The sequence below is a fragment of the Musa acuminata genome, chromosome BXJ1-11, assembly GCF_036884655.1.
Source record: "Musa acuminata AAA Group cultivar baxijiao chromosome BXJ1-11, Cavendish_Baxijiao_AAA, whole genome shotgun sequence".
In the NCBI taxonomy this organism is placed as follows: Eukaryota; Viridiplantae; Streptophyta; class Magnoliopsida; order Zingiberales; family Musaceae; genus Musa; species Musa acuminata.
The window spans coordinates 29,178,454-29,204,804 of NC_088337.1; the positions used below are offsets into that span (position 1 = coordinate 29,178,454).

The 26,351-nt window shown below is 39.3% G+C and overlaps 4 protein-coding genes and 1 long non-coding RNA gene across 7 annotated transcripts; 1 reads left to right on the forward strand and 4 right to left on the reverse strand.

Annotated features, from left to right (window-relative positions):
• Positions 1 to 1,502: 1,502 nt before the first annotated feature.
• LOC103971927 (putative leucine-rich repeat receptor-like serine/threonine-protein kinase At2g14440) lies at positions 1,503 to 6,289 on the reverse strand. Of its 3 annotated transcripts, XR_670741.3 has the most exons (9): positions 5,535 to 6,288; positions 4,172 to 4,620; positions 3,943 to 4,078; positions 3,792 to 3,863; positions 3,659 to 3,727; positions 3,499 to 3,570; positions 2,228 to 2,296; positions 2,014 to 2,143; positions 1,503 to 1,782 (listed from the first exon to the last, which is right to left on the reverse strand). XR_670741.3 is itself a non-coding variant. In XM_009386086.2 (8 exons), exons 1-8 carry the CDS (start codon positions 6,194 to 6,196, stop codon positions 2,119 to 2,121), a joined length of 1,554 nt encoding a protein of 517 aa, XP_009384361.2. In that variant the 5' UTR covers positions 6,197 to 6,288; the 3' UTR covers positions 1,784 to 2,118. The 3 variants fall into 3 exon arrangements, 1 of the variants encoding a protein (XP_009384361.2); XR_010481311.1 differs by lacking the exon at positions 1,503 to 1,782 and having other exon boundaries at positions 1,784 to 2,143; positions 3,499 to 3,560; positions 5,535 to 6,289; XM_009386086.2 differs by lacking the exon at positions 1,503 to 1,782 and having other exon boundaries at positions 1,784 to 2,143.
• Positions 6,290 to 7,774: 1,485 nt separating this feature from the next.
• LOC103971928 (kinesin-like protein KIN-14J) lies at positions 7,775 to 12,262 on the reverse strand. Its single transcript, XM_009386088.3, has 11 exons — positions 12,053 to 12,262; positions 11,879 to 11,963; positions 11,436 to 11,786; positions 10,910 to 11,189; positions 10,665 to 10,826; positions 10,288 to 10,503; positions 10,177 to 10,214; positions 9,846 to 10,009; positions 9,614 to 9,727; positions 8,973 to 9,014; positions 7,775 to 8,771 (listed from the first exon to the last, which is right to left on the reverse strand). Exons 1-11 carry the CDS (start codon positions 12,158 to 12,160, stop codon positions 7,962 to 7,964), a joined length of 2,370 nt encoding a protein of 789 aa, XP_009384363.2. The 5' UTR covers positions 12,161 to 12,262; the 3' UTR covers positions 7,775 to 7,961.
• A 344-nt stretch (positions 12,263 to 12,606) lies between these two features.
• LOC103971929 (xylan glycosyltransferase MUCI21) lies at positions 12,607 to 15,748 on the reverse strand. The gene is made up of 4 exons (XM_009386089.3): positions 15,325 to 15,748; positions 15,117 to 15,242; positions 14,446 to 15,051; positions 12,607 to 13,512 (listed from the first exon to the last, which is right to left on the reverse strand). The coding sequence occupies exons 1-4, from the start codon at positions 15,533 to 15,535 to the stop codon at positions 12,809 to 12,811; spliced, it is 1,647 nt and encodes a 548-aa protein (XP_009384364.2). The 5' UTR covers positions 15,536 to 15,748; the 3' UTR covers positions 12,607 to 12,808.
• LOC135597552 (uncharacterized) lies at positions 13,956 to 15,632 on the forward strand. The gene is made up of 2 exons (XR_010481312.1): positions 13,956 to 14,106; positions 14,138 to 15,632. It is a non-coding gene; the product is annotated as an uncharacterized LOC135597552 (long non-coding RNA).
• A 678-nt stretch (positions 15,749 to 16,426) lies between the features above and the next one.
• Positions 16,427 to 24,511, reverse strand: LOC135597551 (uncharacterized). The gene is made up of 5 exons (XM_065090649.1): positions 24,173 to 24,511; positions 21,397 to 21,474; positions 19,085 to 19,184; positions 17,484 to 17,626; positions 16,427 to 16,805 (listed from the first exon to the last, which is right to left on the reverse strand). The coding sequence occupies exons 1-5, from the start codon at positions 24,425 to 24,427 to the stop codon at positions 16,596 to 16,598; spliced, it is 786 nt and encodes a 261-aa protein (XP_064946721.1). The 5' UTR covers positions 24,428 to 24,511; the 3' UTR covers positions 16,427 to 16,595.
• Between the last annotated feature and the right edge of the window lie 1,840 nt (positions 24,512 to 26,351).

Sequence of the window (26,351 nt, forward strand, 5' to 3'; positions counted from 1 at the left end):
CCCTCGTATCATCGAATGACATATATTGATCGAACAGGATCGGACTTCCAAACCTTCATACCTTAGGCGAAGGTGGGGGACAAACAACTCTACATATTCGATGACATATATGTCATCGAATGACATATATGTGTCTGGACTACGTCAGGTTGATTAAGACGTCAACGATTTTATCCCTCAACACTACAAAAAGATGGAAACAAGAAAATCAAAGAGATTGATTCCAAGAAAAATTTTCTAAAAAATAAAAAATAATAGTCAGAAATTTATAAAGAATATTTGAAATCAACGAGTCATAATTAATAAAGATATCGTCAAGGTAGTCTTCGAAAAACATGACCAGTTCTTAGACACTAAACCACACTCGGCTGTAACAATTGTTTACCTAAAGAATGTTCATTTTAAACTTCCTAAACTTATCGAGTACTCAAACTCTCTTTACACGTTTCCTTCATGCGCGAAGAATGGACATAGACGTAACAATTAGAAGGCTCCATACTTGGTCATAGTTTTTCTTGTCCGAGTTTTGACTGGTGAATCATATTCCCCTTAATAATAATAATTTCTTTTCTCTTACAAACACGACAACACTCAAGAATTGATTGAATTAAGATTGACCATATCGATCTTGAAATATATTTAACATCCTAAAATCTAATTTTCTCACGTTTATCGACGATCAACCAATTTTTCTTTTAAGACTTTTGCATAAACCTAGATAAGTTATCCTCACACGCCAACTTTGAGCGTTCTGGATTGCAACACATAGGACCTTCATTTCCAATCCAGGAGTGATTGCTCACGGATAACAACAACAAGAGAGAGAGAGAGAGAGAGAGAGAGAGAGAGAGAGAGAGTGTGTGTGTGTGTGTGACGGATACGACGACAGAGAGAGAGAGAGAGAGAGAGAGTGTGTGTGTGTGTGTGTGTGTGACGGATACGACGTACGTTCTCGAAGATGGAATCCACACGTAACCGTCGTCGTCTTCTCGAAGACAAACGGCTGTTAGAACTCGAGGCAGTCGGCATCGTCCTATATAGCACGTGATGGCACCTCAAAAAATATCTTGGGTTGGCCGGTCGGCTGCCACATGTGAAGCGGACATTTTCGAATCTATACCGTGGATTGTAATTTAATAACGAAGGACTAATCACATATCTTTTTTTTATAATTAATTATTTTTAATATTTTAAATCTGTATATTTTTAAAAATTATGTTAAAATTATTATATTTATGAAAGTAAAATATTTAATCTCGTATCTCCTCGTACCATCAATTTTGTTAACCGATAAAAATATCGTAAAGTTTACGTACATCTCACTATTTTAAATATAAAATTTATAATATAATTTTTAAAAATATAAAAATTAAAATACTAAAAATAACTAAGTACAAAAAATAATCTATAATAACCTAATAATATATATATATATTTATATATATATATATTGATTTTATATAGTATATCATGAAATCGATGCATCCGCTATCAGAGAGTACTAAGTCGAAAAATACATCTGAAAGATGTTCGTCTACCAATTCACTTAAATTTGATTGGATTAATGTCAACTCTGTTAAGGTGAATTGGTCAAACTTTCTGTCACTCACTGCATGTCTTCATGTAAATCCGCCATCATAATTCGCAACCTCTGAAAAGGGTACACATGGTCACTATTGCATCACCAACCAAAGCACTGCTCTTCCTTGAGGATGAACGCAGGGTAGTGTCTCTACCCATGTGGAAATTACCCTTTGAAATCAAAATGCTGAAACGGGATATCTGCAATCAACAACCCATTATATGAAATTTCTATGTTGAGACAATAAATACATCTTGGGGTTTCGGTTTGCATGTACATATCTACAAAGAATTGGAAAGATATGAAGTGAATATGAACTAATGCTCTCATAAAATGAAAAGAAGGGAAGAGGGAAGTTAAATCTTGCACAACTATGCATAACTATTCTACACATTGACTGATCATTAGGATGCTACATACAATCTTCACACCTGCAGTTCAAGTGTCGAGCAGGAAGTATGGATGAATCTTTCAACTACTACACCAAAACCCTTGGTTGAAGAGACAGCTCATGTTGCTTAATTTGCAGGCGGTGGCTAAAAGTGGTTCCCCGGTAAAAACCTGTTGATTAGATGAATCAGAATCTTGAAACTATGTAAACAGAAGCAACAGGTGATCCTTGGGGACTGAGAGTAAACCACTTACCTAAAATCCAATCCTTTTCTGAACAGTCTTCGAGGAATTTCACCAGTCAGGTTATTATTTTCCAAGTAGCTGCAAAAATAAAATTTAAGAGGCAATGGAGATGATAAACAATTCAAACACTTCAAAGCAGAATGATCTTTCGATAGTTAAGCTTTAACAAACAACAAATGAAATTAACATGAGAGAGAAAGACTGAGAGAACCATTAGTGTATAGAACTCCTGTAAATTGTACATATCATATATCACAGTAAAAGTTGATACGCCTCATCTATCAGTAACATTTAACATCAGTGATGTCTTGACTTATAACAAAATATGGTCCGAAATGACTATAATCTTTCTACCATATCAACTTCCTTCTTCTCCTTTCGCTCATTTTATCGATGCTCACTTTTTCTCCTTCTAAGACTACCAAATCCCCTAGAATGACCATAAACATCATTTTTATAATCTACTACCATCGTGGAATGGTATCAAGGAACACATAATTTGATTCCCTAGATGGTACACCTAACAGTTCTTACAGCATCTTAGCTAAACATTAATAAAGCGCTACATTATTTGACTCTCAAGAGTATTTGCACTTACACAACTTTTATAAAGTCCTAACTGTTTCAAGTTTCATCATGCATTGTAAATGACAATCACAATATGAGAGTTATAAATCCTTCATTCCTAGGTTGCATGATTCCTTAGCTCTACTAAGGAACTTCCCTATCACTAATGTTAGCCAACCTCTGCAAAAATTGACTAACCTGCCAATGCAGTGCAGGAAAAAGGAACGTCTACCATCATCAGGCTATAAGTACAGTAAATCTCATTCTCCTTATTGCAATTGATGAAAGAGAATGGTTTACCAATGAAAACATTTTAAAATGTGAACCTTTAGATAGCCTAAAAGTCATACAACTGACACGATATGACATTCATCATTATTCACAAGTTAAGAATGGAATCTTATGCATAATTTGGGTTCATGTTCACACATATTCATATCGTGATAATCAATCAGTAGTGACCAATGGAACCTAAACCTATAGGTTGGTCTTCACTTCCTGTTTAAGAGGTTCTAGATTCCTAGTGAAATTGGTGCCAGCTGGCCAGGAAAAATTCTCAAGGTGAAGGATTAACCTTTCCGGAAAAAAAAGTCGGAAGTTATTGAAATACAGTAATCTTAAGTACAAATTAAAAACAAAGGAAAAAAAAAACTATATATCACCAAAGTGGAGAAAAATATTATAATCAGAGTCAATAAATTATAGTTACTCACAGTTCACGTAGCTGACTCAGATTTGCCAGTGATGGAGGAATGACTCCTGTTAACTGATTGTTCTGTAAATGCCTTAAAAAATAATGCCAATATAAGTGAAACTATCAACTAACTCGATGTACAGAAAAGGGAAAAAGAAAATATTAAAGATGTTGCTTACAATTTCTGAAGATTCTTTAATTTGCTTAGATCTGGAATTGGTCCTGTGAAATTATTATATGCAAAAGATCTGCAAATGGAATACTATAAGCTAGAGTTATTTCAAATAAAATGATATAAATTCAAATACCCACATATCAGTTAGTGCTGTCATCCTGGCAATAAGTGGTGACAGAGATCCAGACAAACCCATACTTGAAAGATTCCTGTTACAAGCAATTTCTGGTTTGTCTCAATGAAATAGCATTGTCAAAATAACACGTTCATATTTAAAGCCCAACTCACAGAGCCACCACACGTATTTTGGATCCATTAGAGCAGGTAATGCCAGTCCATGAATATTGTTCAGGCATACAAGGATCTCCACTCCAATCAGATGGTGGACTAGCAATTTTCTTTTTTATATTCTCCAGGGCAATGACTGTAACAGAAGTGAGAACCAAATTAAAAAAGGTACTAAAAAAGAACTATTGTTAAGTTCTAAGAACATGAGGAAAGAGATCAGAAGACATACTATCTCTTGTATGTGTGACATTTCCAATTGAGAAAAGGCCAAAAACCTCTCCAGCACTTATTAATGGCGGAAGAGGAGATCCAGGAGTCAATGTAATGGTCGTTAGACCAGAGAGAAGCCATTGGGTTGAGAAAACAACAAGACCTGCTGATGTAACTGTTAAATTAGCATAGAATCTATAGTCATTTATGTAGACATCGAATGTCCTGGTGCTCCCTGGTAATGTATCAGCGAAATAAAGAGCAATGTAGTAGCTGGAACTTGGAAGTAAATTGGGAGGCCACTGAAAGACCAATGGTTTCGCTTTATCTGCTACTAGAGCAGTGTTGAAGATCGTTGCAGGTGGAAGATTCCAAAAATCAGATGATGATATATTATGGGTGCTTGTCATTGCATGTGCACTCCCAGAAAATGGCTGCCAATATCTATTGAATCTATCGTCTGGATATCTAGAATCACACAAAATTAGTTCATCAACAGACATAACATGCAATCACATAGTCCAGACAGATAAAGAGAGTTCACAAGTACTTTAAGAAAATAAATCTTGGTGAAAGGAAATGGAGTATATGGTCTCTATTTAGATGATTATTTGTTAACCAGCAGCGACTTTAAATTGTGTCTTAAACTTAAATTATCAAGATAAAAGGTGGTTCTTCATAGACGGCATTCCCTTCAATTATTTGAACATGCTCTTGTGAAGATACAGGGAAAAGAGAAACTGACTAAATGCCGAAGCAAATTAGTGGATAGCAACAAAAAATTCCATCGGACCATTGTGGACATGAATCCCTATGGTACAACGGTTGCCAGCTTAATTTCAGTGAAACAATGATCTAATTGATGCAGAAACATAAATTCTTTTTAGATATTTTACAACATAATATGCCCATTCTGCAAGTTAAAATGCAAAGACTGCACATGAATACCAGTTAATCAAGGAATCATGACAAAGACTGTAGATTGCTGAAGACTAACTTACTAGACAACAGTTAATCATGTAACATGATTGCCAATATTAACACAATATTTGTTTTTATACATGTAATCCAAATGCTCTGATGATCCCAAGCTCAAAGATGAAATCAAAGACTAGGGTGAACATTAGCAAATCAACACTTTGGGCCATCTACCAGGATTACAATTCTAACAAGGTAAACATAAAAAATTTCAAGCGATTGGCTTATGTTCTTTGTCAAACTTCAAAACTTACAATGTAATGTTGATCTCCCTCAAGAACAAGTAAACAGTAAAAGCTACAAAAAGCATATAACAGTTCGAATTTCAATCCATTTTGATAACGCATTTAATCATCAAAACTGCATGATGGGAAAGAAAAACAGAAAGGAGGAGTTCACTTAACCTGAGAGTCGATCCAATTGATCCAAAGGTGCTCCTCGAGATGAGGCCCATGGCATACTCGTCGAAGTTCGTCCCATTATACACCGAATCCTCCAACAAGATCATCTCCAGAGCGGAGATGAAGAGGTCGGAGGTCGTGTAGGTGTTCTCGGCAACGCACACGCTCATCGTCATCCCCTTGGCCCGGAAGACGCCCTCGTAGTAGGAGGCCACGCCGGCGGCGTAGTCAGCGGTCGTGTTCACGGTGGTCCAGAAGGTGCCGTCCACGATCTGGTCGAAGACAGGGGGCGTCCCGCTGCTGCCCGGGCTGTCGAAGCTGCCATAGAAGTAGGTGGTGCGGATGAGGTATCGGGCGCCGCGGACGGCCCGGAGGACGTAGCAGAACTTGCGGGGCTGGAGGAGGCCGGGGCGGACGGGGAAGGAGCGGAGGGTGGAGAGGACGGGAAGGAGGCCCGGGAGGGAGAGTTTGCGAGGGGAGCCAGCGATGACGAAGCGAGAGTCGGCCAACCATCTGAGGCCGTCGGGGGTGAAGAGGTCGTCGGTGGAGCCACAGTTGATAAGCAAGCCCTTGGGTTGCGGCGGGGATTGAGAGAGGGCGGGGACGACAAGGAGAGGGAAAAGGAACAGGAAGCGGAGGAGGAAAAGGGGCGGAGGTCTCTCCATCCTCTTACTTTGTCTTTCCGAAGAGGAGGTGGCCGACGACGATGAAGGCAAAGGTATAATTGAAAGGTGGGAGTAGGAATGACGGCAAGCAAAAGGACGATGACGAGTTCAATCTGTACAAGGACAAGGTAAAAGACGGGAAACCGGAGGGAGAAAGGAAGGCAAGGCCAAAATGGCTGAATCACCCATCAAACATTTCTCGGGTTTCCAAGTGCCTCCGAGTGGGTCTCATAGCCTGTATACCACGTCACACCGATCCTCTTTAGTGGGTGACGAACCAACGACAGAGCAGCGTCGGAGGCGAGATTTGGGTTTGACTCGGGTACATCGTGTCTTTATTCAAAGTGCGCAAGTTGTCTGTGGGTCCCAACCACACGGAGGCGGTGGGTAAAGGTCGAGGGTATCGGTCAAAAGGAAATCGTGAATCTTAACGCTACGCTAAAGACGCGTTTCAGATATTTTATTTTTATTAATGATGTCTTTCTTATTTTTGTTTTATGATTTTGGATGCAATCTACAAACACATTGCAAGATCACATTTTTCTCATATCTATCAAGTTTTCCAAACATAGATTATATACTACATATTCTACTTTATTATATGATTTATCAGTCACATTTTGCCTGGTCAAAGCTTGATTTTTGTTGTAAGAGAAATTTTTTATCAATGAATGCTATAGCATATCAATTATATAAATATATTTGATGTTACATTGTGATTAGGTCAAATATACTTTTCATTATTATTTCAATGGCTACTTTTGCAAAGAAGATTCCTCTTTGTCAACTCCCCAATATTATATAAGAGAATAATCTAAGTAGGTGTTAATCATAAGACTATGTCCATCGTATGTATTTGAATTTGAATATGATCATTCAAAATCTATGCAACATTAATACAACAATAATAATAAATCGTAAGTTTTAATTATTTGGAATCAGTTGCAAAAATCTTTTGTCGTTATTAAGATACGTAAAAGAATCATATGTTTAGTTAAGTTAAGGATACTTAATTTTTTATTTATAATTTCTATTAAGATTAGATATATATATATATGAATATGAATTTAATTATTTCTATTCTAATGTTCCAAATCTATAAAAAACAACCTACCCAAAAAATATTTTTATTAGATTAGTCATTCATAAGAGTGGAAGAATTGAGTTCATCAAAATAATTGGCTTATGGTCATTTATTGCTTTTACAAAATTTGCATGAATGGGGTCATTAACTTTCTTTAGGCCTACCACAAAAGTTTGGTAGACAAAAGATTCAGAAGGCATTCAATGGTTCGGTGATCTTGAGATGTCAAAATAAAATTAGAAGAGCCAAATAGGATGACACAAATATTACATAATAAAGAAGATACATAATTACATATGAATAGCAATTCTATATAACATAATATCGTTGTATTATATTATGTTTTGAATGTTGAATAAAAGAGAGTCCACCAAATAACAATTGGATTTGAGGATTCACCAAATTCAAATCCAATTTATGCAGATTAAATTGAACCTGCTGATGATGCAGTAAAAAAAAATTAACTATTGTTAGAGAAATGAAAAATATGTATGTAAAGGCTTCACAAAAAATTCAACTGTAGTTAAAAACACAACATTAACAGTCAGTTCTGCAACCTGAAAAACCTCATGAACAACATTCATGGGAAGTCAACAAATATGTAATCCTGTCCGTCCTCTTGGCTATGTAACAAGTTTTAGCAAAGAAAAAGAATCATTTGATGGTACCAATATGAGACCGCTAGATTACAGATTGCCTTCTGTTCTTGCACAAAACTCGCTGAGCTGTACCAAATCTTCCAACTAAATCTTTATCTCTCAAAAGTTGATTGTATATCATGGATCCTGGATTCATCACAGGCCTAGTTGGAGCTGGAGAGCCGACGATGACTCTTTTCTGAACGCTGAAGCATAGCTTGTTTGCAGAAGATTGTGCAGCATTTAAGTTCTTTGAAGTGGCAGGACTTGACATCAGTCGAAGCCTTTTCCGAGGAGAAGCAATACCAGGAATCCTTGATTTCCACAATGCTTGAACTAACGGTGGGCTCCTGTGCTTGCTATTTGATGCAAATGCACTGAACTTGCCTCTAACCTCTGGACTAGCTGCTTCAAGTGGTGTTGCGGTCAATGACATAAATGTGGACAATGAACTCCGTCGGTGTCTAAGCTGGGTTGTGCCAGTCATGTGATTCCACTGTCTTACTCCAGGCAATGTTTGTGATCTTTCTGTCACATCTGGAACAACAGCAATGGAAGCCCTCTTATTTTGCATTGGCATATTCCTGACCGAGGTTGCCAATGATATCCTCCGTGCTTTGTTCAGAGGCTTGACAAGATCTCTGCCAGAAGTTCTGTTTGCTATTAGATCATTCTCTTTATCAGCCGTTGAGTTTGTAATTTTAACTGTTTGAGGACCGGGCGGTGGTAACATGTTATTTATTCTTCGTAAAGGAGGCCTCTGCTTCAAAGGAGCCAGTGGGGGCTTTGAAAACTTTGCAGTATCCTTGTTAGCTTTCTTCTCATCTGCTAGTTGGTTCTCCAGGTCTCTAACCTAATATTCATTTAAATCACCCTCAAGTCACAATCAAAATTGATGAAAATTAATTCAATGCAACAGGAGAATTTTGGTTCTTGTATCTTTAAAGGAAAATAGAAGTGTGAAGTAAAATTATAGTATAACTTGTGAAGAGAATTTATCTCTAAAATAAAATTTTCTTTGGTCCAATTAAAAGTGTTCATTTCATTTAAGTACCTTCTGTTGGTAACTTCTGCATGATTGTTCAGCATCTCTGATCTGCAGATGATTAAAGAGGGTGTTACTAAACAAAATTGAAATATAAAGAAAGCAAACAGTACTGGAAAAGAACAGGCAATTGGGGTTGCCTAGTGTTTGGGTCTGCTTGAGATTTACATTAAATAGTTTCAATCTACTAACAGTCTTGTTAGTCGGTGCCAAAGATAACATGATTAACCTGTCTTCCTCATTATTTTACCCAATAAAACCCAAGACCAATAATAGATACGATTTGACCACAATATAATGGATATTGCAACCTTAAAATAATAAATTAGCACATTTGACTTGATCATTAGTTGATCAATTCACATCAGTCAGGTTAACAAATTAAATGCAAACCAAACCAATTATTAATTTAACTAGTTTTGTTTTGGTTTCAGTTCTGATTGGTGGGTCAGATCAAGAATTGCGGCCATAAGAGCCAAAGGGCAATGAATTGAGTCAATTGATCGATTTAGCCTTATATGAAAATGAGGGTTTCAAAATTTTGCAGCTGCAATAGATGTTTCTTTTGGCATTAAGGAGTAGTTAGTTCTTTATGACGATCAAAAAACAATTATACTATAACTTTAATTAAATCTGACATTACTAATTACCTTTTCTTGAAGTGCCTTATAGACATTCTCCCGAGATGCATACTTGAGATGCATCAATTGCAAGCTCTCATTCAACTTCGCAATTTCCTTTTCTTCCTGAAGGAGCTTCTCAGCCTGTAGATAACTCAAATTAGATAACTTTTAACTTGAAAAAAAACACAATCTCCCCTTCATAACAAAATAAAACAATAATAAAAAAATTATAACAGTCTTGTCTTTTTACGGATGGTACCATTTGTTTAAGCTTGAAACTTTCAGACGGATCTGTCAGTTTACGGACTGGACCATTTTCAATGCCCCTGACTCGGCTAGCAAAATTTAATGAGCATACAGTTTCTCCTAAATCTGCTGAACTTGGGCTGATCTGTGCGAACATAAGGGTCTTGCAATCCCCGCCTATTGAAAATTCACCATTTAGTCAAGAAGTAACACTTTTTCCTAAACAATGAAAAGTAACCAAATATTTTCAAAAGCAAATGATTGGCATGTAATATGAATAGTACAATCCGTTAATTATAACTACTGAAAAAATGACATAAAGACTGTGTCATGAGTATTCGCACCTAAAGAGCTTTGGAGCAAATGAGTTAGCTTTGAGTTCCTGCATGTTATCCTTTTAGTTAGCAAAAGGAGAAGAGATCAACAGCAACACAAGTATGTGGAAATAAGAGAACCTGTATGGAATGTGGGGGTTCTTCGAGGCAAGAGAAGAGATGACATCTCCTAGAGCTGACAAGGATTTATTTATGAATTGTGACTCCCTCAACCTCTCTCCCTCCACCTCAATCTTCGCAACACGCTCACTACCAGCTAAATCTACCAACCACAATTTGCTCCTGTTCTTCTGGCCATCCACAAAATTTTCACTCTTGATAGTTACCCTGACCAAGCTGCGAAAAGTTCTAATGTAAGCACACCGAAACAAAATTTTAGATATATTTAACAAGTAAAACAAGTGAGACAATATCTTCCTATGGATGACCATTTTAGACCAAATCCAAAATATCATTAGCATCACCTGTGAAGAAGGAAATTATGAATAGAACATTACCTGTGAGAACGGCTACTCAGCTCGTTAGCACTTGTTGACCCAACTGATCTGTTTCTTCCACCATTTTTAAGAATTTCCCAAACCTCATCTATACTGCAGACTTGTGCTTCAACCAGTCCAGGCACATCTTGTGTTCCATCAGCTGCTTGCTTTATATCCAATCTTCAAGCAAACAACCAAATTAAACAAAATTAAACTATTGTTTGTTCATCGATTGTCGAGAATCACTTCAAGGAGAGTCCTACCTCTTCAAAAGTTGATCTGAGGTACCTGCAAGAAGGTCTCTAATTTTCTCATTATAGACCTCCAACATACTGAAATAGAACTCATATCTTGTTATCGAGCTTCTCTGATCAGAAATTCTGAACAGTTCTTCTAAAGCTCTGTAGTTAACGCCCCGGTTTTCTGGGGTCCCTTCCATCGTGAAGGTCTTCCCTGCTCCAGTCTGTCCATAGGCGAAAATACAAACATTGTAGCCATCGAGGACCGATTTCACAATCGGCAACGTCTCCGCAAATACTGCATCTGAAATCACCAGATTATCAATCATTACTCTGAGCTCCAAATTAACATTTTCAACCCAAAAAACAGGAAGATTTTGATCTCAAGAGAAGCCCTAGTTTTCTGTATTTAGTTTAATCTACAAGCTGACGGACTGTTCGGAGCAACGTTTTCTCTCTCGTTGTGCTTTGTGAAAACAACAAACATCGAAAATGCAGCTACACAACCAACCAATTTATGCTATACACAAAGATATAGAAGAATCAGCACCTTGGTCGTCTTTTGGTCCGAAAACGTGATCAAACTTGAATTGCTTCTTGGACGAGTCGGAGCAGGTGATCTGCAGTTCCATGTCCTGTGCCGGGTCGAAGTCCACCACGCAGGAATAGCCCTTGGCGACCTCTTCCAAGCTCAGCGGTCTGCACCTGCAGAACACCCTGATGTTGCCCTTCAGCTCTATTATCTCATTGTACAGCCGCTTCCTCTCCTCGCGTTCGTCCGTGTACTTCTTCTTCAAGATCTCATATCTAGGCGTGCACACCTCGGCGCATTTCTTCCGCAGTACTTCACAGTCGCTCCTTAGCGCCTGGTGAGACTTCACCAGATTATTGTACTTGCTGCCTGTGTATGTGGAAATGGAACCACTTCGCATCGATCAGCCGAGAGTGGCAACAGCAGTCTAGGCCGAGTATTACAGGAAAACAAACGATTACCTAGAAGAAGAAGCGTAGACGAGAGATCAGGGCCGGGAACCGCCTTAAGGATCGGAGATGTAACGAAGCAATCATCATCAAGAGCCTGAAAGGATCGAAAAGAAAAAGCTGAGAAGACGGATCGAAGAATAAGAAGGGGGAAGCGTTTAACTGGAACAGGAGGAGATTCATCACCTCTATGATGTTAGTAGATCCTTGTTCCGTGGTTACCTGCTCTTCCTCCGCTGGCGCTTCCACCGGCGGGAGAGAAGAGGAAGGCGTCACGGCAGCTTCTTCTTCCATTGTTGTGATTCTCGTTGTTGCCTCTCTCTATCTCGCTCGCTCGCTCGCTCTCGAGATAGAGATCGGAAGAATGGCGTCGCAGACTTCCAACGGTTCACGGAGATCGGTGTGAGGAGCGTGTCCATATATTGCTTGCCGTTTCAAAATTTGAATCTCTGGCTACTACGAACCGTTGGATCTGCTCCTCCAACGAAACTACATTGTCGCCCCAATTCACGTGGAAACCACGTGAAAGAGAAAAAAAAGGCATATATAACTTTTTGGTGGGGTCAATGAATTCTTTCCACTTGTAGAATTTTTGTCACTATCCATCATATTACTAAGCAAAATTGTGTTTGTCTATGAGATATCGATAGTATTTCACATATCATTTGCTTCCATTTATGTGCAAACATGAGAACACTTCACATTCTCTACTTCGAATATTTTCCAAGTGTATGTAAATGTAGAGAAAATGATAATCTAAAAGATCATTTCTGTAGATAAGGATCTTTACATCAAAGAAGAACTCATCAAATTTGGATGCGGTCTTGTGCTGTAGAACTATATAGATAGATAAATTAATGGATGGACACAAAATTCAACCAATCTATCCACAGATTCCCCCTCCTATAACAAATCGGTAATGAACCAAAGAATTGCACCATGCTAGTCCTTCACTCGCTGTTGCCTAAAACCTTTCCTGTAGTCCACAGACATGGTGTGTGCTTGAGCAAGAAGCTTGGTGAACCTTTTGACGTTGACTCTCACGTTTTGCCTGTCCAGGTAGATCTTCTTCATCTCCATCCACCCTTTGCTGGTGATGACGCTCGTGTTCAACAGCACCGGACTCTGCCGGTCATACACCTTGGCCAGCGAGCTCTCCTCCGGTGTTATGTTGTAGGCCATGTACTCCAAGCCAAGCCTCCGGGCGGGCCCTCCGTAGAACTCCTCCGCCGGCTTCTCCAGCCCCAGCGGCACGATCTGAATGAGGACGGCGGCAGGGCGCATGAAGAGGAAGTGCGTCATGGCGGCGCCGTGGACGGCCAGCATCACGTCCGCGGGCGCCAGCGCGCGGTAGATCACGTCCAGCGGCGTGGAGCGCTTTGGCTCGATGAGCTGCACGTCGAACCCGATCCTTTGGCACGCCCTCACCACCTCCCGCAGGTTCAGCAGCACTCTGCAGCCCTTGCGCACGAAGATGGCGATCCTCGGACGGTGGTTGCTGCTGCCGTGCTGCTGGCTGTGGTCGTGCCGCGACGATCGCAGCAGTGGGCGCAGAAACGGAGGCGTCTCCGGCGGCACTGTCCTGGGCTGGACGACGCTGCTGTATCCTTCACGGAGGAGTCCTTGGAAGTCCTGAATGCTATTACCTGTCATCGTCATTAACTGCTTCCATCAAGCGGAGAAAACAATTCGTGTTCTTGTGCAGGTCGTGAGACAGCTCGGCAGAGTTGGCACTGCGAGCCGCACCTTATTCGCCTGCCCCAACCTATCGACACGTGGGTCCCAGTTGCGAGGCGGTTTAAATACCTCAGAAAGACCGTCCAGCGGACAGCGGGACCCAAGACGCGTAAAATCAAAGGACAAAATTATCTCAGCATCTTTGGGCAGGACGACAAACTTTATGAGTGTTAGTTCACCGGTTTGCTTTGGCATACCTACTAACCCATGCGCGCTACTAATCGTGCAATATGATCATGATGATGGATGGACCCAGCGGCGCATGAGCGCATGAGAACCATAAAAGGATGCGACATTCATTGCCTATTTGGACAGCATAAAAGGTGAATTGAATGAGGCGTGAGCCCCAAATCGGTGGATTGCAAGTCGATTTCCATTCAATTGGCTACCGACAGGGATGTCAATTCGAGTGATGGCTGAGTCAGTAGGAATCCATTAGCTAACGACTAATGGACTCCACATCGACTAATGGCTCTGCCATGGGAGATGAACGATGGCACATTGCAGTGGGTTTGATGGATTTGGTGTTCTGAGGGCCGCCAGCTTTGGGTAGCTGCGTTCCTTCTACGTCTGTCTAACTGAGGCTACCGCTCTCGGTGGCCTCCACCGACTGTTGGTGGGCACGAGATCACGTGCCGGAACGACAGTTGGTGTGGCCCTGTCGGTGCCATTGAACTACGCGGTCGCCTCGGGCGCCGTGTGCAGGTGCCGTCGGAGTCACGCCTCCGCGGAAGAATATTCCGTCGTCGTCTTCTTCTCTGTATGCGAAGCATCGCGAGAGAACGAACGGGACGACGAGGGGTCAAAAGTGTTCTACTCGTGCGGGGATCATGTTAGCTTACCGTTCGGCATGAGCCAGGGGTCGATGATGAGCTCGCCGTGGATCCGCAAGCCGACGATCATCTCCGAGAAGCAATGGACCCGGGTGTCCCTGCTGAAGTCCACCAGCTCGTAGTTGGTCAGCCGCTGCAGCACCGGGCCGTAGCGGGCCAACCACCAGGGGCGGTACTCCGCCACCACGAGCACCACCTCCCCCTTGAACCGCTCCGCCGTCACGTAGAGCGGGACCAGCCCGTCGCTGAACTCGTGGTACAGGTTCCCGGTGTAGCCGCCGTTGGAGAGGAGCAGCCCCGGCACGCCCTCGTGCCGCACGTCGCAGGCCCGGGTTTGGCTGCCGTTGATGGCGGCGGACGGCATGGGCCGGATGGAGATCTCCTGGATCGTGCGGGTGATCTCTGTGTCCCACTTCCTCGTGTAGGGCCGAATCTTCTCCTCCGTCGCCGGCGCCGCCGACTTCCCGTCTGCTGCTCCGTACACCAGGATGGACGATGACCGAGAGTCGGTACGGACGTCCCCCCTCGCGTAGCAAAGGTCGCTCCGGACGTGGCTCCGGTCGCAGCACACCAGCGCCTCGTCTCTGTTCGCGGCCGCCGCTCCCTCCGTTCGACCTGCCACAGTGGGTTCAGGAATCGATAGAGGAACGACTTAACCCTGCGTGGGTGTCGATCATTACCGTCGATGCGAGCGGAACACGGGAGCGGCGGATCGCCCGGGTTCTCCTCATGGACCTGCAGGTGGTTGGTCTCCGATGCGATATGGGTCCTCAAGGATTCCACGTCTTGCCGTGGTTCTGCAGAAACTGAACACCCGAAAATTGGGGTTAGAATTGGAGAAGAAGAAGAAGAAGAAGAAGAAGAAGCAGTAGTAGTAGTAATTCTTACATGAAGAAGCAGCAGATGGCTGCACAAAGGAGGAAGGGAACGGGGAGGACAGAGCCAGCCGAAGAACGGAGCCGACGGCATACAGCGTCAGGAGGAGCAACGGGAAGGCACGGTGAAGGAAGCCGCTCTTCCTTTCCTTCTCGACGACCACCAGGTGCGATACTTGTGCCGGCGTCGGGAGCGCCGATGCGTTCCTCTGCTGACGATTCATCCTGCGCCTCTCACCGATCAGGCGGCGGCGACGGCTGCCTATCGATCATCTCGCAGTCTCCACATCAAGAAGCTTCCAAGGAAGAAGAAGAAAAAGAGACTAAGGGCAGATGAAGGCGGCTGGATAGATAGATAGATAGATAGGTGGCTTCCGAGGCAACTTCGGGGTCACAAGAATCGATGACGAACTGAAACAAGACGATGAAATCAACTGTTTACCCACCAATAATGACGCAGGTCAACAGATGAACCTTTCTCGACCACTTTACATCGATGCCATGCGGTAAAAATGGCTGCTTCATGTGACAAGAAGTGATCTGGAAACGGTCAAAAGCGAAATGTTCTGCCTTGGTAAGAGCTACAGATATAATATGTGCATAAAGAGAATGATTAGTGAAAACTTAGGAATCACGCAACCGAGGGAGAGCGCATGTGATCCAACGAAAGAATCCAAGGGAGAGGCGCCCGAAAGGGAGTGCCAGTGCATGGAGCAGGCAGTTGGCTGGAGGTCGTTGTACACGCTATCGACCTAATACCATATAATACGAATTATTGGCGGTAGGTCAGAAGGGATGGCTTTTTTTTGATCCGGATGAACATAAACCACACCTTATCATATCAAAATAAATGAACAGCTACAAGCTGATGATGTTAACGTTAGCTTACTTGAGTTCTTCAATGATTGAGGATTTTGGGAGCTAAGTTAACTGACATTTTCGAAGAATTTACCAGTAGGGTTTTGAACCCTGAATGAATTGTAATGAGTTTGAGAAACCCTAATTGTATATATTGCATCACCTCAAGCATATAAGATAAAACTTATGATGAACTTATATGTGAATTAAGAAGCGTTCCCACATCATTCTACAACAAATTGCCATACCCTTTCACATACCAGACTGAAACCAGATTAAGATTTGCTCCACCATAATTATGCATGTACCATTTCTAAATGATGGTATGGTGATGACACACTTTTGCAGGCAACACACATTTGTTGGAATATCTTGATACATAGATGGAAGATTTAGGTTTCATGTTCGTAGGATTCAAAATCACCCTCACTCGGGCCTATGAAGATTGTGCAAAATGTACAAGGATGCTGATGACAAGAATATGCATATCGAGTAACTTAGAAGATCCTGGCCCGTCGCTATGGTTACCATTTTGCTCCTTTCGAACATCTTCACCAGAAGAATCATGACTATGACATGCCCAACCTTTGTTTTCAACTCATCAAGTGAACTGATCTGCATCCACTTCGGCCGCTCCTGCATGAAAAAAATGGAATCGAATTATCGTCTCTCTTTGTTTAGCAGCAGCTCGAGTATTGGCATTTGGAACATGCTGTTTCATTTAGGCGTGGACCATGGAAGTAGGATTTGGCTGAAGTGCCCTAAGTTCCTATCTTAGACTCATATTAGACTCACTCGAAGCGGACCAGAATTTCTAAAATGGAGTCCCGGAGGACTCCAACAAAATCAAGCTCTAATCAGTAAATTAACAGATTGACCACCAAAACAAACATGTAATCTACAGTCTACAGTAGTGGAAAATTCATGTAAGAGAAGCAACATTATCTGACTGACAAAGCATGACAATGTCATAGCCTGCTCAACAACAATCAGCAAGTTTATGGTGACAGAAGAAACGATACCATCTATTCTGAAAACTACATTCATGAGCTATAAAATAAAAAATGAACTTTTCTAGTAAGCTAAAGGAAGCGATTCACCTAGTAAGACAATTCTGAGTACTGGGACTAGGATGTGAAATTGTATAATGCATGTTGACTAACATGTATCAGTTCAGGTAAAAGGGCAAGGTTACTGGTGACTTAGCAAGACAGAAAATTAGTTGTAAAGCAGATTAAAAACCACTAAAGTGGACGGAATGGGGCAGTCAAAAAATTAGTTTTAGAATTAATTAGGATGGGAATATTTTAGTACCTTTAGAGCAAACATCCCAAACAAAGAAGATCCCTTTAGAGCACGATCAATACCAGAAGGTATTCCAGGGGGTACGTTGCTGATAAAAAGTCCATATAAACCCATACCAAATATCAACATGACAGTTCCAGCTAGGTAGACATCTGCAGCAAATGTATAAATGACATTACAACTTCCAAAAGGGAAATAATAGCAAGCAAGCACTAGTCACGGAATGCTGGAATATGTCTCAGACTAATACATGCCAAAATGTCCAAGTTAATCAAATTTGTTCATAAATGATGAAGTTTAGATCAAAGTTCTCAAACAAGAATGAGACTTGCATTTTCTAGTTCAGAAACCCAGAAATAAACTTCACATGCTTTAAGATTCACAAAAATAAAAAAGAAACTTGTGCCTTCTAGCCAGGAATACAAGTTAGGTTTAGCATCATGATGTCTATTTATATATGTCTACTCACTTACCATGGTCATAATGGCCATTAAAAAATCTTGGCAAGGACAGAGCTGGTCAAAAGGGCCCACATGGTCAGAAATTAGGACGAGGGCTATGAATATATGATCCACTTTGAGTAGCTAGACCAAATCAATTCACTACCTTACATGAAAGTCTGTTACACTCTCCAGATGAAACAACTTGCGGGCTATACCATGGTTAAAAAATTAGCCTATTATGACCCTGTGAACAAATGAAGGCCTTTCTCTGTCTTTCCAAAAGACCTGATGTTTTCACCCCAACAATTTCCATGTAGTAACAGTAGCGCAAATATTCAATTTACTGGTTATATCGACTAAATTTATTGAAGTAGCGAAGAAGTATCATCAACTCAAAACTGTTACACCATGAATTTAGATGGCAAATCACAAAGTTCTGTTGGTAATATCTACGATATAGTTAGTGCAACCTTCATTATTAAATATAGAATAATGCGGGCTGTAAATTGCTGTTAAAAAGATTGCTGCTAGAATTAGTAGTTGGACTGGGAAATCCCTCCCTTATGCAGGGATTTTATAACTGAAAATCAATTCTCTTCTGCTAGGAGGTTTACTGAAGCAGCAACTTGGTTCTTCTAAAAAGAGTCGGCAAATAGACTGAGGCCATATGTAATATGTAGACAATTCTATGGGGCAATATCGGTGTAGTTACTGCCTTACTGGAACTAAATGTCTCATATAAAGGGAATCCTGGGTGTCAGATATATCATATATGTTAATATGAAATAAAGCAGTCATCATGAGATATCTTTGGCTGGTGCTGGCTAAGACTGAATCTTTGTGGGTGAAAAAGGTTCATGAAATGAAGCTAAGAAATAGATATATGTGAAGCCTTAGGCCTCCATATGAGTGCAGATGGAAATGGACTCTTAAATTTGAGGGATCCATTTAGAGAGATTGGATATGATGATTGTGATGAAAGGAAAATATTCTTTTGGCATGTTAAATGCCTGCCGAGTTTTCTGTGGCAATATTTTTTTGGATCTTTTCTCAATGTGGTTTCATCTTATGTGTTCCAGAAGAAACAAAGCTATCAAATAACTAAAACAAGTTGCTAATTGACATTGATAAAACCTAAATTGCTGTTAAACATGTAGAAATCCTTACCAATTGCCTCAACTAATCGGAGTACCATCTGGCCAGTATGAACCCCTTTAACACAGCTTGACCAGTATACTTTGTAGGCATCAACTATGTAAACACAACCCTGCAGAAGGGGATAAAGATATTCAGCCAAATCAAAACCCTAATTAAGAGAGTAATGCTACTCAAAGGACTATGAAGGACACAGATATTTAATAAGACCTAAAACAACATAACTATCAAAACTAACTAATTCGAATAGAAAAAAGCACATCATGGAATTTTGTTCAATGCTAGACTAATGACAATCAATTTAGCAAAGAGAGGGCCTCCAAGAAATCCATAAATATCAGTTTCTAAGAAGGCAAAGCTTGGAGTTGAGGACATGAAAGGAAAAAGCGAACAAGAGGAAGCTGCTTTATAGAGTCAACACAATAATTTCAGATCTATGTCCTGGATAGAAAATCTTATAGTTAATATTACATCAATTCACCAAGACTAGATCAACTACTATCTCATAGTTCTTAATTGAAGATTGGCAAGCCTCATCAAGATTATGAATTCAAGTACTTTATTTTACTCATTGCATTGAAGACAAGCAAGGCCTATGAACTTATTTCATCCAAGGATCACAGAGAAGTTAAAGAGAAAAGGAAGAAAGAAAGCAACTAGACAAGTACAGTCAGCAGTTGGATGTCCAAGACAAAATAGGGATAAAAAAGAAAGAAAGAAAAAGAGCAAATGAGCCTGGTGGTGAAGAAAGAGGGAATCATGTAGTGAAGAGGAGAAAAAGAGTGTGGAGCTTACTAACATGAGGCAATAGGCTTAGCATTACTGTGGCTCAGTACTGGTTGCAATATGGGCAGCACATCCAATATGGTAAGTGTACCATGCAGTATGCGTGGTATGATATTGGACCAGGTGAAATTGACCGATACAAATGTCTGCCTGTAAACAAATCACTAAATACCAGTTGCAAATATCAGTTCAAAAGAAAGTGTGATCCTTGGGTCCAAACCTCGAGTGGTGAACCTTGGTGATGAACTCTTGGCCTAAGAATGAGAGGTGTAAAGTTCCATTGAAGTCTTGGCAGCAGGTGGTACCAAGAAATATTCAGATCTAGTCCTATTTGTTTGATATTAAGGTGATTTTGGCATGAAAGATTATTCCCATAAGTAAGAGTTAGGTATGATTTTCCCTCAATCCAAACCCCAGTGAACCATTATCAACCAAATAAGGGTTGTGGTAAAATCCCATTGAAGCTTTATCAGTGAGTGGTGTCAGGGAGACTTTAGTTGCTAGTAGCATGTACCGTATGTCAGTATTACTGGAACAGACCAAACCCATATTGATCTAGCATGGATATGCATGGCTCTAGTACCTAAAATTGCAAACCTTGGTGCTTGTATAACATATATAGTTTGTATGGCATACTATTTTATAAACAATTTATATATTTTTTTTCTAAGTTGTACGCATTGGATGTAGTCAATTCCAAGTAATCAATTCCAATATTTCAAGGTGATGATCTAGCTCTAAAGATATCATGAGTATGAAGTTGAGGAAGATTTTGGTATTATGCAATGATTAAAAATATATCATTGAGATGTATTCGAGACCAAATCTTCATGCCAAGAGTTATCATTAAGTAGATAGAGTTCATAGTGGAATTTTGGTGATTGTATGAAGTACAAACTCTATCTTGTTTTGGTGCATTTTGTATTTTGTGAGATTTGTTGATTCTACTTGTGCACATTTAACATGCCTTTTGATAGAGGGACTCCAATGCTACTTAAATCTATCCTCAAACCAAGGGCCACATCGCCTTACTTTGATTGACAAGCAAACTGAATGGAAAAAACATCCGTTTAGTTCCCTTTCTTTATCCATTGATTTATAATTTCATAGTTTATTTATCTTCATTTCTCATATGATGTATCTTATTAGCAAATGTTTAGATCATTATAAACAGTATGATCATGAATTAAACAGCCTATTAATTTTGCATCCTCTATATTGTTTCTTTTTATGTCAAGTTGACATAAAAAGATTAAAAGGAACAACATTAATTGTGAACAAAGAGATTTGTGGCAGTCTCTGACAAAACAATTAATGTGATGATATTTGTATTATCTAGTAATTATACCATCAATAGGAATAGTTTATTACAAGCTCTTCTTACTGCTATTGTTGTTTTAGTAATTTATTTAATTTATACAGCTATTACATGATACAGTTTACATCAGTGATCCAAATATCTAAAGAGTTTTTCTAAAAGAAAAAGACCACGTTTTAAGATTTTCCCAGGAGAATGGATTTAGCTTGGAAGAACTTACATTCAAAAAGCATAGTACTGAGCCAGCAAGTGAACCTCCAACAGCTAGTAAGGCCAAGAAGCGGAAATCAAAAATCACCTGAATATTAAATCCACAAAACTGAGTACAAATAACTCATAGTAAAAATCTCTTAACCATCTATAAGTTGAATACAGATATCATAACAGCAGCATATTTAAAAAAAATAAAAAAATAAAAATATCATTAATAGATAAATCAAAACTATATACAAACCAGTGTCTGCCGTACCGAAGCGTATCGGGCGGTACGTACCGGTCCGCCAGGTACTCGGTACGCGGACCGCCCTGTACCGCTATAGTGCTACAGTGTTACACTGTAGCACTGCTACAGTCTCGGTACACCAGGGTGTACCGCTCGGTACGCCCTGGTGTACCGCCCGGTACACTGGTACCATACCGTACTGAGCCCGGGTCGAAACTCCGGTACGGTACGGTATGACGGACCTTGATACAAACAGAATAGTATACACTATCTATATTGCAAAAGCATCACATAATATAATTACAATAACTTTCGAACTTTTCAAATAGGATTCAAACTCAAAATAAGACAAATTGGTTTAAGCGCTTCTAAGTTTTGTCTGTATTTTGCATTTTAAACAATCAGTTCTCAAAGATATACCAGAAAGGTGGCTCCAAAAGGGCTGACCAGCAGTGGTAGAGGGTTCTACATCATAGATTTATAGGATATTTGGGTCTTATAAATATACAATAAGAATCTAAGGATTTAGCATTAATAGTGTATAAATAATGATATCGTAAGTATAAAAAAAATTGACTGGGCTTATTTAACTTTCATTTTGGCATTAAAAAGGTACTTTTTACTCCCATACTCTTATTTTCTTCTCCTATCTTCCTAATTCTCTGCTTGGAGTCTTCTATAACACCTAATAGTAGGTTATCATCCTATCATAATAAAGGAGTGGATAAAGCAAAATGATGAGGAACAGAGAAACATAGGAAAAAATGCATAAAGAGAACAGATAAATTGAGTGAACCAGCCAGGAAAACATTTTACATTTTACATTTTCATTGCTCAAGATTATTTTACAAGACACTTCTACCCACTAAACAAGCATCTTTGTAGCATTTGTTCAATCAGAATTCGAATCATCAACTTGAAGGTAATGTCCCTTCTATAGGAAATATGAAAAATCTTACACTGTTAACGCATCCAAAGATGAATTGATAGACCAAAATTTAACAGAAAGCAACATTTCTAATGTCTTGTGAAGATCTTAAGGTTTCTGAACCCAAGATCACTAGAATTTTAATTGAACCAAACATCTTAAACCTCAAAGATGCATTCCAGATAATACCAAAGGAATCTGTTTGGGCTATTCTTCAATATTTCATTCCCAACATTCCTTATTAATTGAACCATAAATTCCATGCTTTTGTGATGAAGTTTAATACAATCAGAGGTCCGAAAGAGGTGCTTGACTAATCCTGCCTCAGAAATTAGAAAGTTCTAGCAGATTTTTACTGCAGTAATTTCCCACTTTACTGATCTAGATGCATGTATCAATCTTTCAAGCCACAATAAAGAACATCCTAGTCGTTAGTGCTGAGCTAATTGATCTGACATATTCCAGATGCTAAGTTGATGTTGAGCTTTTTAATGGGCTATTCATGCAAGGTCAAAGATACATAGAATATATTCTAGTCAAACAGCTATTATATCATGTACAGTATGGGATCATCAACAAACACGAAAGATCATATTATAGTGTAAAAGAAAAATCTTTGAATTTGGTACAGAGAGCTAGAATATCATTTAACCAATTTTTTTCTGAATGTTAATTCCTTTACCTTAATCCTATAACAGTCTCTGAAACTTATAATACCTTCTGCTAGTGATGAGGAGATCAAAAAATTAAATATCCAGAGTTATCTCGAAGGACCAAAGTACTTTTTTTTTTTTTTTTTCTGAATCACCTGCTCGAGTTGTCCAGCATATGTTTTCAAATTATATCCACTCCAGACCGGAAAGAATCAGTTTAACTACATAGTTAGCAACATTGAGTTCTTACCATTGCCTCAAAAAGCCTTTTACTGTCTGCAAACTTCAGCAGCCAATTCAGGAATTCCTTCACAGGATCATTTACAGCATAACAAAAGCAATCACATCAATTTATCTCAAACTTTTCAACCACATATTTTATATGGAAGGCTAGAATTACTAGTCCACTTACTTATTAAATAGGACAACTACAGAGAAGAGGTGTAGGATCTTCTAGGTAAAGACCAAAAATTGAAGGTAGCAGGGCAAGGGTGAGTGAAAGATAATTATGAGAGGAAAATGACAGCACCATGGTAACAGAAATCCATAGGTTTTCTATGAAAGAATCCCGCGTATTTCCTTTCAAATGTCTGAAATCAATTATTTTTTCCTTCAAATCCACTCATCAGACATCCCTTGCTATTTCAGGAGCCATTTAGCAATTGCTACACATCAACTTCTGCATCCACTAAGTTTCCCTAACTGTCTCAGGCGCCGTTTAGCAATTGCCACACACCCAATTCCGCATCCACGGCGTTCCCCACAACTATCGATCGATTAGAAATACTGGAGACACTATGGTTTCACAGTCACCAGCATAAGAGGAACTTGTGTGCTGATTATTCTTCCTCCTCCATCACTCCAAACGAATTACTACCTACGAGGTCCAAAAATCTTGGCACCAACCGAGCAGATATACCAGCAGTAGCAGTGCAGGAAAAGGAGACCGAGTAAGCTGAGAAGAGTTGATCACCCTTTCGATCGTGGACTCGCTGGCCGGCGCGATACGCACGACAACATTACCGCCGGGATCGGCGGCGATCTTGGTGATGCTTTCGCCGTGAGACTTCGAGTGAGTCGAAGAGGGCGAGGCGGAGGAGGAGGAGGAGGAGGAGCCGAGGCAACAGACGTGGCTCGCCCGACGAAGACGGAGCGCGAAGTTCCTGCGAACTGCGGGGACGCGAGTCGCTGGCGAGGCGATGCACATGGGAAGGACGGTGGCGGCCATTTCGACAAGCGAGTGGTGGACGGACGGCTGGCAAGAAGCAGTGATTGATTGGCGTGTTAATATCGAGGTGGTTTGGAGAGATGATATAGACGTACATAAATCCCTCCCCCGTCCCCTTCATGTGTGCTTAGTGTTCTCCATCCAAATGGTGGCCACCGTTCGCTCTCGGCTCCGAAATCTCGATCGACGTCGGATCTACGTTAGTCGTGAAACGCGTGCCAGTTTTTTTTATTGGATGGGCTCCACTTCTATTATATGTGGACCTCTCCATATATATATATATATATATATATACATATATGTATATATATATATATATGTATATATATATATATATGTATATATATATATATATGTATATATATATATATATGTATATATATATATATATGTATATATATGTATATGTATATATATATATATATGTATATGTATATGTATATATATGTATGTATATATACATATATATATATACATGTATATATATATATATGTATATATATATGTATGTATATATATGTATATATATACATACACATATACATATATATACATACATACATATATATATATACATATATATTTATATATACATATATATATATACATATATATGTATATATATATACATATATATATATATACATATATATATATATATATGTATTTTGCTTGATTTGTTCGTACTCGCATCTATAGGATCGAATATCATCCAAAGACTTGACTCTTAATCTCATCCTACCATATCAAAATCTATCCCTATTAGAAAATCCTTCTTATCGACCTCCATAGTGAGCAGCTAATGTCTCACCATCCATATTTTTAAATTTAGCATTTTTCCTCGTAGCAAAGACACTAAAGCTTCATCAACTTATTCCAAAGTTATCGTATCATTCCCATATAGTATCATCTCCAAAAAAAATTGTCATAGGAGTGGACAAACAATATAAAAAGTAACAACGCCTTCTCTTCTTCATTAATGTTCACATCAACTTTCTTCGGTTAATTCAATATTCTTTAGAATATATTCATATGCTGTACTAGGTCTTCGTCTTTCTCCATTTGCAACTTGTATAACTTTCGCTTCAGGTATAACTTTTTAATTAAGCTTTTAGCCTGATAAAGATTTTCTAACTTATCTTATATAATCGTCGCGACAGAATCATCATCAATAACATTATTAATAAATTTAGTATATGGAGATACAAAGATGTAAAAATAATTTTCATACTCTTGGTTTCTATAACGCCCAAAGAGAGCGAGCGAATATATAATTTTTTGAAATTTATGTAAAAAAGTATACAGGAGGTTGGTACTTGAATGGAGATAATTTTTTACTGATTAATTAATTAGATATGTTTATAGTTGACTAATTAAGAAAGCGCATATGCTTATATGTAACAATGTTAATTGGTAATTATCTATGTTTATAGTTAACTATTCAAAATTAATGTGTATGTTTTCGAGGCTTTGATAGAGGTGGTAAAACAAGATTAAAAGAATATGATTTGGCAACATCATAAAAGGGACTTTTAATTATTCGATGATTCTTTTTTGCTTACCCTTACATCTCATGGGCCCTTCGATTTGTCTTTAGCAATGGCATTGGACGTCGAATTCAACTCCTAAGAATACTTGAGTTCTAAAATCCACTCATCGGAGGTTCCAATCGGTCAAAGTTGCAAAACCAATTCTTACACGTATCATTGAATGAATGCGATATAACATATTCGCATGGGAACCTTTTCTTTTGATATATCATCACGCGTAGATAGCAAATTGATTGAAACCTAACGTATGAAACTTAAATTGACAGAAAATAATATATATTTTTTGTTGTTGATGTTTTAGTACTGAATTTGATCATCGATCATTAGCCATAAACTCAATCCCATCTGATCTGTTCTTTTCTGAAATTATCTTG

Coding starts and splice junctions, on each gene's coding strand:
- LOC103971929 (XM_009386089.3), bottom strand. CDS start 15,535: ATGAATCGTCAGCAGAGGAACGCATCGGCGCTCCCGACGCCGGCACAA. Junction 15,243..15,324: donor GCCATCTGCTGCTTCTTCAT/GTAAGAATTACT, acceptor TCGGGTGTTCAG/TTTCTGCAGAACCACGGCAA. Junction 13,513..14,445: donor CCCCTGGCTCATGCCGAACG/GTAAGCTAACAT, acceptor TGACGATGACAG/GTAATAGCATTCAGGACTTC.
- LOC103971927 (XM_009386086.2), bottom strand. CDS start 6,196: ATGGAGAGACCTCCGCCCCTTTTCCTCCTCCGCTTCCTGTTCCTTTTC. Junction 3,728..3,791: donor ATGACAGCACTAACTGATAT/GTGGGTATTTGA, acceptor TTCCATTTGCAG/ATCTTTTGCATATAATAATT. Junction 2,297..3,498: donor CTGAGTCAGCTACGTGAACT/GTGAGTAACTAT, acceptor TTATTTTTGCAG/CTACTTGGAAAATAATAACC.
- LOC135597551 (XM_065090649.1), bottom strand. CDS start 24,427: ATGGCCGCCACCGTCCTTCCCATGTGCATCGCCTCGCCAGCGACTCGC. Junction 17,627..19,084: donor CCGATTAGTTGAGGCAATTG/GTAAGGATTTCT, acceptor CATTTGCTGCAG/ATGTCTACCTAGCTGGAACT. Junction 16,806..17,483: donor TTGGGATGTTTGCTCTAAAG/GTACTAAAATAT, acceptor TTTTTCATGCAG/GAGCGGCCGAAGTGGATGCA.
- LOC103971928 (XM_009386088.3), bottom strand. CDS start 12,160: ATGGAAGAAGAAGCTGCCGTGACGCCTTCCTCTTCTCTCCCGCCGGTG. Junction 9,015..9,613: donor ATAAGGCACTTCAAGAAAAG/GTAATTAGTAAT, acceptor AATCATCTGCAG/ATCAGAGATGCTGAACAATC. Junction 8,772..8,972: donor GCAGAAGTTACCAACAGAAG/GTACTTAAATGA, acceptor AATGAATATTAG/GTTAGAGACCTGGAGAACCA.